General features: G+C 44.4%; 1 protein-coding gene and 1 long non-coding RNA gene across 2 annotated transcripts; one reads left to right on the top strand and one right to left on the bottom strand.

The window, feature by feature from the left end:
* Positions 1-451: 451 nt before the first annotated feature.
* Positions 452-4,402, bottom strand: LOC141050226 (zona pellucida sperm-binding protein 3-like). Its single transcript, XM_073547086.1, has 8 exons — positions 3,938-4,402; positions 2,438-2,553; positions 2,244-2,347; positions 1,995-2,172; positions 1,801-1,921; positions 1,563-1,654; positions 1,034-1,161; positions 452-726 (listed from the first exon to the last, which is right to left on the bottom strand). The coding sequence occupies exons 1-8, from the start codon at positions 4,388-4,390 to the stop codon at positions 470-472; spliced, it is 1,449 nt and encodes a 482-aa protein (XP_073403187.1). The 5' UTR covers positions 4,391-4,402; the 3' UTR covers positions 452-469.
* Positions 4,093-10,186, top strand: LOC141050227 (uncharacterized). The gene is made up of 4 exons (XR_012220484.1): positions 4,093-4,641; positions 7,292-7,511; positions 7,642-7,770; positions 9,624-10,186. It is a non-coding gene; the product is annotated as an uncharacterized lncRNA (long non-coding RNA).
* Positions 10,187-13,321: the final 3,135 nt, after the last annotated feature.

The following is a 13,321-nucleotide window of genomic DNA, read 5'->3' as shown; positions in this document are numbered from 1 at the left end:
CTGAGTCACGCTCCAGCAGTAACAGACAGCTCTACATCCCATACGACGAGTTGTGGATCAAGGAACCCGCTTAGGACAATGAGGACTGACCGCCATCTCTGGGAACTGGACCTCCAGCTTCTTCAAGATGACACCGGAGACATCACACACCATTTGTGTGGTTGCCATCGTTGGAGCCTACAGCTCTGCACCCAGGAAGCTGGTGGACTGATAAAGCAACTGTTCTTGAAAGGGTAAACTTCTCATACCTGTCCTTGCACCCATACAGTGCTAATATCACCTCCCTTACCCCATTATCTCCCTGCGCTAGTATACCTGTTAATAAATCTGATAACCCTTGCTCTGCCTCCTGTCTGTCACTTAATCCCACTACCCGCTTACAGTTATGTCACCATTTTTGTAGATAAGTGACACAGCTCTAGAAGAGTAAAGTACACAGAAACAAATGAGATCTGAGTTGGTAGTGTCTTTATTTCACAGAGCTTCTTGGGGGTGATAGTCTCTTCACAACACATCTACCAATAAAGACAAGAGCAACAACTATAACCACCAGACTGATAGAACCGATGGCCACCAAAATCCACAGCTCGAAGGATTGCGACTCTTCTGGGACTTCTAAAGCCTGAAGGCTTTCTGCAGTGGACTCCGGGTGGGAATGTTCAGCTCCGATAACCAATATAGGGCCAAGGGTGGCCATAGAATGCTCCTCTGGATGAAGACCTGAGGCTGTCCAAAAGAAGGTTTAAAAGAGGATTATCCTGATATTATAGCATCTATAAGATATTGGATGGCAAGAGACCCCCCCCCCTGACAAAGTTTAGCCTTGTCCTCAGTTCTATGAGCTACAGTAGCTTGAAATTGACAATGAGCACTACCCACTGTTGTCTAGGCAAGCATCCTGCCGCTAAATAAAACCCATCAACTATTTATTGCATGTTGATAGAATATACAATTATGCCATATGGTTACCATCACTGAGGGTCTCCATTGACTAGATCTAATGTACACGCCTCAGTTTATCTTAATCACTCACCTATTTCTCTCTTTCCCCTTGACTCCCCATGGACTGAGCCCCATCTTCTTGTCTGGCCAGGAAGGGCACCGCAACTCATGGAGTCACAGCAACGGCAGATGTTATTAGGGCCTTCAAGTGCAGACCAGCTAAGGAAGGAGCAGAAGTGGAGAATTGAATGACCGTAGTATAATATTAGGACTTCATCTATTTCAGTGACTATTAGGTCACAAATCATATTTTGATATGGGATTAAAGACTAGGGTTTAGCTTTTTGGAAGTTTCATGTAAAGTCATGATAACACTGATTAACACCAACACTGATAAGCGACCAAGCATGGTGCCAGAGGGGAGTGGTGGTTTCCAAGTATGGCCCAACTAGTGTTCTTCAGCATGAATGAAGGGGAAAAACCTTACTCAAGTAGTACCCTTAGCCATGTCAAACATAAGGTTACTACAGTCCAAACTACCAGAGAATTTTCAGAACCATCACAGCTTGGAATAAAGTGACTAGTTACAATTCATCTCAGGTGGCTTCAAGCCTTCTGACCTTCTAGAAACCTTGTCATAAGAGCAGGCCTTGTTCATTGGATCAGGTGTCTGATCAACTTTTGTGGCTCTTAGAGAACATGTGATGTAGATCTAGAAAAAGGATAATTTATAGCATATTCATCCAGTAGACTACAGAAAGGTAGCATATGATGAAACTAGTCCAAGACCATCAACCCAATTTATGACTAGTCCACTGAACACATCAGAATATTCTTAACACAAAAGTCATTCCTCACCGTAGATGCAGGAGTTTCTATAAACCTGAAGGCATCAATCATGAACTGGATCTTATTTGATTGAGACCTTGGAGACCTGAAGGCTGACGTGGAGTCCTCTTGTGTCCCATCCACAAGACACCTGAACAGTCGAGGAATTAGTAGAGTTATCAAACCTGAAGCCAAACCCCAAGCCAACCCAACACATAACTCACCCATAAGAGGATATGATATTGTAACGAGGGTCGGCGGTAATATCCGAGGTAATGGTGGCCACACAGTAGTCAACAAACAGGATCAAGTCCATGTGATTCTCAGTTTCTACCCAGGCCTCTATACTGAAGATGTCCCCAAGTTGGAAGACAGAAGAAGGTCTGCGTTCACGCCAGTCATCTGTAAAACACCAGTATACATTAGGACAAGTCAAATATGACTGAACCAACCACATCTGCTATGAAGCTTACCAGTCATCAGGTACATAGAGAAGACCAATCTTTCCTCCGTAGAGACTGTGGTAGTAAATGGAGCCCATGTTGGCATTACTGCCTTGCTGCTTACATTGCCATGTCTATGGAGAAGTCAAAACCAGAGAAGTCAAGCTACAACAGGAGTGACTAGCAGAAGGCAAGTGAAGCAGAGTCAGATGTGACAAACTCACCGTGGGTAAAAACACACGATGGGTACGGCAGCAGGGTTGGATCTCACTATGACAGAGCCGGGGGAGACTGGATTGTAGTTCAACACGTTCCTATAGATTAGGAATTCCGGACTCACCTATGGATGAAGATGGACCCAAAGAGTGTCATTGGCTCATGTTCACACTTTTAGACTCCAATGTAGAGTTTTAACCCCTTAATGACCCCAGCTTTTTTCGGTTTTGCATTTTCATTTTTCACTCCCCTCCTTCCCAGAGCCATAACTTATTTTTCTGTCAATATAGCCATGTGAGGGCTTATTTTTTGCAGGACGAGTTATACTTTTGAACATCATTGGTTTTACCATGTCGCGCACTCCAAAAATGGAAAAAAGTTAAGTGCGGTGAAACTGCAAAAAAAAAAAAAAGTGCAATCCCACACAGGTTTTTTGTTTGGGTTTTTCGCCAGGTTCACTAAATGCTAAAACTGACCTGCGATCATGATTCTCCAGGTCATTATGAGTTCATAGACACCAAACATGTCTAGGTTCTTTTTATCTAAGTGGTGAAAAAAAACCTCCAAAATTTACAAAAAAAAAAAAAAAAAAATGAATGAGGTTTTGATTTTTTCTCGCTACACCGTTTAGCGATCAGGTTAATTTTTTGTATTGATAGAACAGGCGATTCTGAACACTGCGATACCTAATATGTAGTGTGGGGTTTTTTTTTAATTTTCTATTTTGCATGGGGCGAAGAATTTAAACTCTTTTTCATATTGTCTAAAACTTTAGTTTTGGCATGCTTCAATAGTCTCCATGGGAGGCTAAAAGCTGCCATAACCCAATTGGCTCTCCTACATATAGGCAGACCGCCTCTATGTAGCAGAATTACAGCATTGCTACGAGCGTCGACCACTGGGTGGCGCTCATAGCAATGCCTCAACAACCATAGACGCCTCAAGGAGACCCCTGGTTGTGACGGCAGTGCATCACTGACCCCCAATCACATGACAGATTGGAAATGCATGCATTTCCAGCCGCGCAGCCGGAAGCGCTGGTTAAATGCTGCTGTCAGCAGCTAGTTAATAGGCGCGGGTGGATTGCGATTCCACATGCACCTTTTGCAGGCTCATGTCAGCTGTTGAAACAGCTGACATGTCCCAGCTTTGATGCGGGCTCAAAATCAAAGCGGGGGATCTGACCTCGGACGTACTATACCGCCTGAGGTCAGAAAGGGGTTAATCAGGGACGGCATCTTATTGAAGCAAAATAAGACTATGCTCTTGGAAATGCTACAGGAAGTGGGGGGAGACCCAGAGAATTTGACAGAAAACACTAGAAACCGCAAGAGCCGCTCAGAAGGTTTCCTGGGATCTTTCCTCAACGTCAGAATTGAAGAAGACCATTCCCTACATATCCAAGGCCAGAAGTCAAACTAAAAGTGATCCTCATAACAGCTTGGTGGAAGACATCAATGGATGATGCAACTCAGGACAAATAATTCAATTTATCATCATGTTCTTACCTGTAAGTTGCTCCCACAGGCCTGAACATCATTATCAAATACCACCATGGTGTCTACAGCCTGGGACCCAGGACTACAAGATCCTAGACGCAAGTCTGAGGGCCTCAGAAGGTTACCATTGCCATAGAAATCTCTATTCACTGACACCACCATCCTGTCCTCACCACACTGCACATTGATAGGAGAGGACAGGGGTTGTGAAAGCTGTCGGGAGGAATGTTGGCCATAATATCTAGAATCCCATCCAGACACAGGCTGAAACCTAAGTTCTCCTCTAGAAGAGCCCATCCCAGATATAGGCTGTCCAAGTCCTCTAGAAGATCCTTGGCCAGGCTGATAATTCCTCCACCAAGCATCTGACTGACGTCGGTGTCTAACCAAAGACTTGCTAAGGCCCGGTCCACATAGGAGAACCATTACCAGCCACCTCAACAAGGCCCACCGCCCCATCATGACTGCAGCACAAGACACACAATGAGAGGGCAGAGGGAGCAGAGCTTTATACCCTCCACATCACATCACCACCGCTCCACCTGATGCCTCGTGACACTCAGCTGACCACTGCTGACTGCCTCCATGCTCAGGGATCTTGTTCATGTATCAAATGCAATTTCTTGCTGTTCCCTTACGCCCAGGGTCTGTACACACTGAGGTTTTCTTGCTGAGTTTTCGGGGCAGGAAATGAGCTGAGACTCCAACTTTGGGTACGTGGTATCAAAACTCCAAATTTTTTTGCGCTGTTTTTTTTTCCTTATACTTTACATGGGTGCGCATACACATGCGTTTGTACGCGCACGCGTTTTTTTGTAGTGTGCGCTCAGGGCGCACAAAAATGCATCCTGTTGCATTTTTTGTGTGTCCGACTTGTCCCAAAAAAGCGCATGCGCACGCAATGCGTTTTTTTTTTCACCCGAACACCCATTATAGCTATGGGTGCGCTGATGTGCGTTTTTTTTTTTTAAAACGTGCAAAAAACGCACAAAAACGCGTGTGTGAAAGTAGCCTAAGTGTTTAGAAGAGGTTTTTTATTTTTTTTTTTATTTTTTTGCGGGTTTTTAGCTTGACAGTGACAAACATAAAGTGGATCCGCCTCAAAGAAATACAAGTGTCGCTTCTTTTTTTTTCTTAATGCTATGTTCCCATGTAAGCAGAATTTTCCTGAGCAAAACTGGACTCCTTCGCAGGAAATCTGCATATTTTTTTCGCTTTTTTGCGGGTTTTTTTGCAGATTTCTCGCGTTTTTTTCCTAATACAATGAACATAGTGGCAAATCCGCAGATTTTCAGCAAAATGAATGAACATGCTGCGTTTTTTTTCTGCGATGCATTTTTTTTTTTTTTTGCGGAAAAAAACGCAGCATGGGCACAAAAATTGTGGAATGCATTCTAATAATGGGATGCTTAATGTATGCATTGTTAAAGCATTTTTGCAGGGGAGAAATGCTAAAAAAAAGCTAAAACAACTGCGAAAAAATCCTGAACGTGGGCACACTGCCTAAGGCTACCTTCCCACGATGAGTTTTGGGTGAGTTTTTGACCCTGTGAAATTTAAAAAAAAAAAAATGCAAGTAACCAATTTAACATAACGGGGCTGAAAATCGGCAACTTCAAAAACTCACTTACACCTCATCATGGGAATGTGGCCTAATGAGGAGTCCAAAACAATATCAATAAAAAACTCGCCGTATGAACAGCAAAGCAGATTTTTCATGGAGATGACTAGGAAAAGTTAATGAGTATTTGACGTGGATGTGAATTTTGGAGCAAATCGTTTCAAATTCCTCCTTAAAACATTCCATGTGAAACCGGACAAATGTCTCCAAAAACAAAAAAAAAACTAATTTCCAATCACACGAGGGAGAGAAACTGTGTCAATCGGGGCCTTGGAATTTCCGCTCAGTTACTCCTCCAAAAACTCAGCGAAAACTCTAAGGCCAGGTTCACACGTGGAGTATTTGATGAGTGAATAAGCCGAGATTTAGGGGATGAGCTTCGTTTTTCAAAGGAAAATATTATTTTTTATTTTTTTTGCCGTCATTACAAAAAAAAAAAGCCTTCATCTATTAAAGGTTTACGTATTTGAGCCGCTTTTGTGGTGTTTTTAGTTGTCTTTTGTTTCCCGCATTTTTCAAGATCACGGTAAACGCATCATTTTTTTAAAAAAAACTCACATCGGCCTTTGAGCCCGTTTTGCGGCCTTTCTTGGTGTGTGTGTAAAAAAAAACTGATGACACAGCCGACAGTATGGAGGATTATAGAAAAAATGTGCGACGTATATACATGTACCAGGAGCATCCTCCGGCCCCTAAGGGCCACTCACCCCGGAGGCCAGGCTTAGGGCAGAGACAGACTACCGTATTTCTCATGCGAGAATCGCATCGCACTGCACGGACTGGCCGGCACCTCTCCTGACCTGAGCGTGACGCCGTGATGGATTACTATGCTCCGGTCAGGAGAGCCGACAGCCAGGACGAGGTTTACGATGCGATTCTCGCACGAGAAATACAGAAGTCTGTCTCTGCCCTTATACTGAGGCTCTGTGAGCCTTGTACACACCATTTCCGCAGGTCCAGCTTGTTCCATAAGGGTGTGTAAACAAATGCAATTGGGGTCAAAAATTGGGGACTTGAAACTGTATTACTAAAGTAGACCGTGTCGCCCCTGTGCGACCAGGCCGCGTCCTCTCTAGTTACATGGCGGAATTGTTTTGAAGTCGTATTCATCTCTTTTACCTCCCTGATTGGAAGCGTTGGCCGCTATTCTGTGCTTGTGCCAAGGTGGTGTCACCTTGGAGATCATATTCCAAAGTGGTGCGGTTGCCCACTGTTAGCGGTCACGCCCCACTCTGCAGTTACTCTGCATCATTCCATATTGTGCTGTGTTTTCGTTACCATTGCAGGAAGAACTCTTTTAGCTGTGTCACCCTTGTTGAATACTTATTTGCATCAGCTTTGGTCTCAGTCTCGTATTATCCCACGCAATTAGATTCCGTACTACCCTTATAGTTGTTACATAGATAAAGGCTTGAGGGGCCCTAAACTACACTTGATCCATGAGTCTCCAATTTATCTCTCAGCATGCCTTGCCTCCTCAGGTTGGAACCCCCCAGAACAGACACTGGATTGAGAATTCTGACTGCATTACCAATAATGACCATCAGGTGGTGCCAAAGCACCATCATTCTAGTATTTCTATTGTTCCCCAGAACCTTAGGTATCAGTTTCCTGTTGCCCGTAGCAACCAGTTAACCAACATTCCATGGGAATCTCTTGTGTTCTGTTCTAAAGGGGTAGTATCTCCGCTTGCTGTCTGTTAAACTAAATATTTCCATTTGTTTTGTTTTTTTTTCCCATAGCATGAAAACCTTTAGAAATCCAACACTTCTCACAGTTGAGCGTTTGTTATAATTGTTTCTATTGACTGTAATAGTGGGAAGAGAACTGTTACAAGGTCAGTAATGGAGCATGAGACGGTGCTGAATGCCCTTACATAGGACTTCAAGAAAACAAGTGCATGAAATAAGACCCGAGAACCTGTCCCAATATCACAGCTGATGGGTTGTTACAATGTGTCAGGTAGGTAATCCTCTGTGACCTATAGGCCTCTGTACAAATCTCTACTGACATAACTGAAATGTTATGGCCCCTGCTTATCATGGAGAAAACATTATTTCTAAATATGTGACATTTTATTGTCTGAACATAGGTACATTTGGGGTTCTTCCACATATCTGTGAAATATGGACAGCGCTCGGATCGCATTACCCAGACTGACCACCAGGGATTCTGGCCTAAGCCCACTGCCTCACAGGCGTATATGAAGCTGCTGGCTGAGGTCTGTAATCTTCATTGCTTTATTCATTTCCAGATCTCTTGATATGCAGTTTGGAGCCCGATCCAAGTTGCAGATTTTTTTTCTTCTGGGAATGACTCTCCCAGTAATACAGGCTGGGTGTGAGCTTATTGTGTCTCTCTCCCAGTAATACAGGCTGGGTGTGAGCTTATTGTGTCTCTCTCCCAGTAATACAGGCTGGGTGTGAGCTCAGTGTGTCTCTCTACCAGTAATACAGGCTGGGTGTGAGCTCAATGTGTCTCTCTCCCAGTAATACAGGATGGGTGTGAGCTCAGTGTGTCTCTCTCCCAGTAATACAGGCTGGGTGTGAGCTCAATGAGTCTCTCTCCCAGTAATACAGGCTGGGTGTGAGCTCAGTGTGTCTCTCTACCAGTAATACAGGCTGGGTGTGAGCTCAATGTGTCTCTCTCCCAGTAATACAGGATGGGTGTGAGCTCAGTGTGTCTCTCTCCCAGTAATACAGGCTGGGTGTGAGCTCAGTGTGTCTCTCTACCAGTAATACAGGCTGGGTGTGAGCTCAATGTGTCTCTCTCCCAGTAATACAGGATGGGTGTGAGCTCAGTGTGTCTCTCTCCCAGTAATACAGGCTGGGTGTGAGCTCAATGAGTCTCTCTCCCAGTAATACAGGCTGGGTGTGAGCTCAATGTGTCTCTCTCCCAGTAATACAGGCTGGGTGTGAGCTCATTGTGTCTCTCTCCCAGTAATACAGGCTGGGTGTGAGCTCATTGTGTCTCTCTCCCAGTAATACAGGCTGGGTGTGAGCTCATTGTGTCTCCCCCAGTAATACAGGATGGGTGTGAGCTCAATGTGTCTCTCTCCCAGTAATACAGGCTGGGTGTGAGCTCATTGTGTCTCTCTCCCAGTAATACAGGCTGGGTGTGAGCTCATTGTGTCTCCCCCAGTAATACAGGATGGGTGTGAGCTCATTGTGTCTCTCTCCCAGTAATACAGGCTGGGTGTGAGCTCATTGTGTCTCTCTCCCAGTAATATAGGCTGGGTGTGAGCTCAGTGTGCCTTTCCCAGTAATACAGGATGGGTGTGAGCTCAGTGTCTCTCTCCCAGTAATATAGGCTGGGTGTGAGCTCATTGTGTCTCTCTCCCAGTAATACAGGCTGGGTGTGAGCTCATTGTGTCTCTCTCCCAGTAATACAGGCTGGGTGTGAGCTCATTGTGTCTCTCTCCCAGTAATACAGGCTGGGTGTGAGCTCATTGTGTCTCTCTCCCAGTAATACAGGCTGGGTGTGAGCTCATTGTGTCTCTCTCCCAGTAATACAGGCTGGGTGTGATCTCACTGTGTCTCTCCCAGAGATACAGGCTGGGTGTGAGCTTAAACCTCCCCCATCCGTTTTATCATTGTTCTTCCCTGTGATGCTTTCATTACTCAATCTCTGAATCAGTAAAGGTCCTCCTTTACCCCCCACAACCCCCAAATGCACATCAATAAGGGGCGTACTTTACTCCTGTCTGGATGTTCTTCATTGACTTCTTTAAGGAGGATTTTCATCCATCACAAGTTACACTGATGGCTGACGGCACTGGCGGGGTCTCTATATGCCCTCAACGTCCCATGGTGCATTGTTTTCAGTCTAGGGTCAGTATTCCCAGGAAGAGATCACATGACTTTGCGCCCTTAAAGGAATTGCACAGGATTATAAACTTGTCTGGTATTGAAGCTTCAGTCAATTACAGTGGATGGGCTGCCATACCAGATGCAGCCTGTGGACAGGGGAGGCGCTCTTCTGTGAATCTAATCTGACTAGCTTATGGTTAGACAGCAGATTAACCCCTTAATGCATACCTCCCAACGCTGACTCCCAAATCTCTGCTCCGTCTAGGAATGACCCTGAGGCTGTAGAGGATGCAGAATTATCCGTGACGCCGTATGGGCCCTGTATTATCGATGGCGGCACACAGGTGAGGGCCCGGTTATGGTCCGGGGTCCAGGAGCTTCATGCACAGGACTGACCAATGGAAAATGTGTTTCTATGTATTTAAAGGGATTGTCCACTGCATTTCATACATGTGCTAATGGGGCGAGGGTGGTGATAAAATAAAAAATAGCACCCAGCTCCCAGTCCAGCACCACTCCTCCGTATTCTGCACTGCCTCCTCCGCCGGTCTCCTGCTTTCCTCTTCCAGTAGCTGCATCAGGTGACAATGGCTGCTGACTGGCTGCAGCGGTCACGTTATCTGACCCGGACGGAACAGATAAGTAAATATTTGATTCCTAGTTGAACAAAATGTGACTGCTGCAGCCAATCGTCCATCTTTTTTTTTTTTCCTGTTTTCGGTGATTGACTTTGTGCTCCATTGTGATACAGGAAAGATGTATATCTTTGTACCGTGTTAGCCAGTAGATGGAAGAATATTAAGATTTCAGAGGCCTCAGTGGTTGATACCTTTTAATGGCGAACTGAAAAGATGGTAACACATTGCAAGCTTTCCAGACTACTCAGGTCTCTTCATTAGGCATTGACTAATACAACATCTGAAGAATCACATATTTATACACAAGACAGCAGAGAAATAACGCAATAGATGAGACAAGTGACGTGAGGCAGAATTGTCATTATGGGAGAGGGATAAGCATAAATATTGGAGCCGTTCATAGATAAGCAGTGTGAAGGTTTTATTGCCCTCTGATTGCATCTAGTTCTGTGTTGTGATGACCCCAGAAGGTCTGAAGAGCAAATTCCTTAAGTGATGTAAAAAGACATAAATCCATGCGACACATTCATTCCTGCACTGAATGTGTCAAAAGTTTTCATAACTTTGTACTCCGAGATTCTTCTCTCTCTCTGAGACTTGAAGTTACCTTTTAATACAAGTAATTTAATATCCATCATGCTATGACCGGGGATACAAAAATGTTTTGCTACAGGTAGATTATTTTTGTATCCCTGGTCATAGCATGATGGACATTAAATTACTTGTATTAAAAGGTAACTTCAAGTCTCAGAGAGAGAGAAGAATCTCTGAGTACAAATTTATGACGACCTTTGACACTCTCAGTGCTGGAATGAATGTGTCGCATGGATTTATGTCTTTTTACATCAATTAAGGAATTTGCTCTTCAGACCTTCTGGGGTCATCACAACACAGAACCAGACCAGCAATCAGAGGGCAATAAAACCTTCACACTACTTATCTATGATCTGCTCCAATATTTATGTTTCTCCCTCTCCCATAATGATATTTCTGCTTCACGTCACTTGTCTCATCTATTGCGTTATTTCTGCGCTGTCTTGTGTATAAATATGTGATTCTTCAGATGTTGTATTAGTCTTTGCCTGATGAAGAGACCTGAGTAGTCTGGAAAGCTTGCAATGTGTCACCATCTTTTCAGTTAGCCATTAAAAGGTATCAACCACTGAGGACTCTCAATTCTGAATATTCTTGCTCCACTGTGAGAAATTTTTCACAATGTTTAATGAATTCTATAAAAAGAGAAACATGTACTGTATATTTTTTTTTCTTTCTCTCCTTCAGTGATCTACAAGGTAATTTATTGCATAATTGTGTCCTTGTATTTTAGGTTTTGCTTTTAAGGTGTTTATCTTATTGTAAAAAAAAAAAAAAAAAAAAAAAAAAAATTAAACATTTTTTAAAAAATTGGTTTGTGCCGCTATTTTTGTGCCCGGATTGTTTTTGTATCTGTTTCTTGTGTGGTGGTGGTGGTGTCACTTTATTAAAAATTTTTTTTATCCCCCTAGGACAATCTGATCACAATTCTGTGCAGCGCAGTTTGTGTCTCATTTGAGCACCAACACGGCGGTCCCCCCAGCCATAGCAGTCCATCGGCACCCCGCAGTGGTATCGCAGGGAGCCGACGGGTGCGTACATTGCACGGACCGCGCTCCTTTTGAGCGTCAGAGATTGCAATGGCATTTGATGGGTTAATAGTAGCAACTGGCAGTAGCTCCAGTTGCTGCAGATGCTCACTGTGCAGCGCAGCCGGAATCTACCGACGATGGTGCGGGCTCAGCTCCTGAACCTGCTCCTTACACGAAACTTTACAACTAAATCTTCAAAAAGGCAAAACGATGTTGTGCTCCATTATGGGCACTGGAGTAACATTTCTTGAAAGGTGATAAATGAACCCAAAATATCTGGATAAGTAAAACTGCAGCCACAATATCGAGCCAAAACCAAAACAGTGTAAAAATGGCGCAAAAAAAAAAGACAAAAATGGCAATCTTTTAATCTAAAAATAAAATAAACAGTGAATTGGGGCCTTTGTGTTTCTAGTCTCGCTTACTTTCAGGCCTCTGCTTGCTGTCAGTGAATGAGAATCGGGAAATATCTCAGCTAATAAGTGGATATGATTGTATCAGCAGACAACGCTCTGACTCCGCACCGACACACTGTGACGACACAGCAGAGAGAGCTAAGTGTTTGGCCGAGAACAGCTTTACTAGGTGAGAGCGGCGTCAGCAAGCGGCGCTAGTGAGAATGGCGACCTAGATCATGTACTGACTGATCTACAGAAGACAGGACGGACGCTCCTCACATTCGTCGTCGAGTCGCTGCTACGTTATTCTGATGACTACTTGATTATTAGTGCTCCGGATGAGATTGGGGGTAGTAGTTCCCTTCCAGCTATTGACCGCAGGAGACATCTGCACCATATGATCTGACCACAACCGTGCCAAAGAGGAAACCAGCGTGAAGAAGATGAGCTGGAATTCTGCAGGCCTGATCCTCCTGTGGCGATGAGATAAGACCTCACCGGAGGGGACAAACTAAGTATGGACAGGCATTAATCTGACAGCCTGAGGGCAGAGCCCCCATGGGAGACCTCCAAGAATACCTTATGACCTGCACCAAAGAACGGACCTTCCTCAGATAATCTCCAGGGCAAGGATTGCCCGACGCTGTATGATTACAAACACTAGGAAATATAAGGCTTAAGTTGTCAAGTTGACCCTCCGTCTTGACTTTCAAGACCTTCTAAACTCAAAAGTCAAGAGAGGGTCCATCTATGGAGACTCCCCACCATTTCCTCATTTTCCCTCTAAAAGGGCACCAAAGGAAGAACTTTACCCAGAGAAAGCCCCTGTCCTAGGATCTCCAGTATGTCAGATACTCCAGGACCACCAGACAATATCCCGGGAACTCAATAACAGAAGTTCAAAGCCTAAAACGTCACTTATATAGCCTCCAAGTCCACAGGTTTCTGGAAATGGGTCAACAAGACCATCTGGTGCAGGAACATCCATGGTTTGGTCCTCCTGACCCGTCACGTTCTTGGGCCTCATCTGCAGATTTCACCTTTTAGACATCATTTTTGTCCAGTTTTCGAAACGAAAAAGAAGATGGGAAATTCTCATCCACATTAGACTTTCCCCAGTCCCATCACCTACTAGACTGTTAGCTGATATCGCCAACGGGTGTGATAGATATTGGTCAAATGTGTATATGAACCAAAGCTTCTGGGAGAGGATTTGGGATCCAAACGAGGATCTCTTACTCCCAACCAAAGGGTCTCACAAGGGCTCCAGTTGACTTTGGATTTAGAGGCCTCTGACAAGCA

The sequence above is a fragment of the Dendrobates tinctorius genome, unplaced genomic scaffold (assembly GCF_039654945.1).
Source record: "Dendrobates tinctorius isolate UK_male_01 unplaced genomic scaffold, ASM3965494v1 ptg000151l, whole genome shotgun sequence".
NCBI lineage: Eukaryota > Metazoa > Chordata > Amphibia > Anura > Dendrobatidae > Dendrobates > Dendrobates tinctorius.
This window is presented reverse-complemented; position numbering and strand designations above follow the sequence as displayed.

Coding starts and splice junctions, on each gene's coding strand:
- LOC141050226 (XM_073547086.1), bottom strand. CDS start 4,390: ATGATGGGGCGGTGGGCCTTGTTGAGGTGGCTGGTAATGGTTCTCCTA. Junction 2,554..3,937: donor CCTGTGGGAGCAACTTACAG/GTAAGAACATGA, acceptor CTTCATCCATAG/GTGAGTCCGGAATTCCTAAT. Junction 2,173..2,243: donor CTCTATGTACCTGATGACTG/GTAAGCTTCATA, acceptor GGTGTTTTACAG/ATGACTGGCGTGAACGCAGA.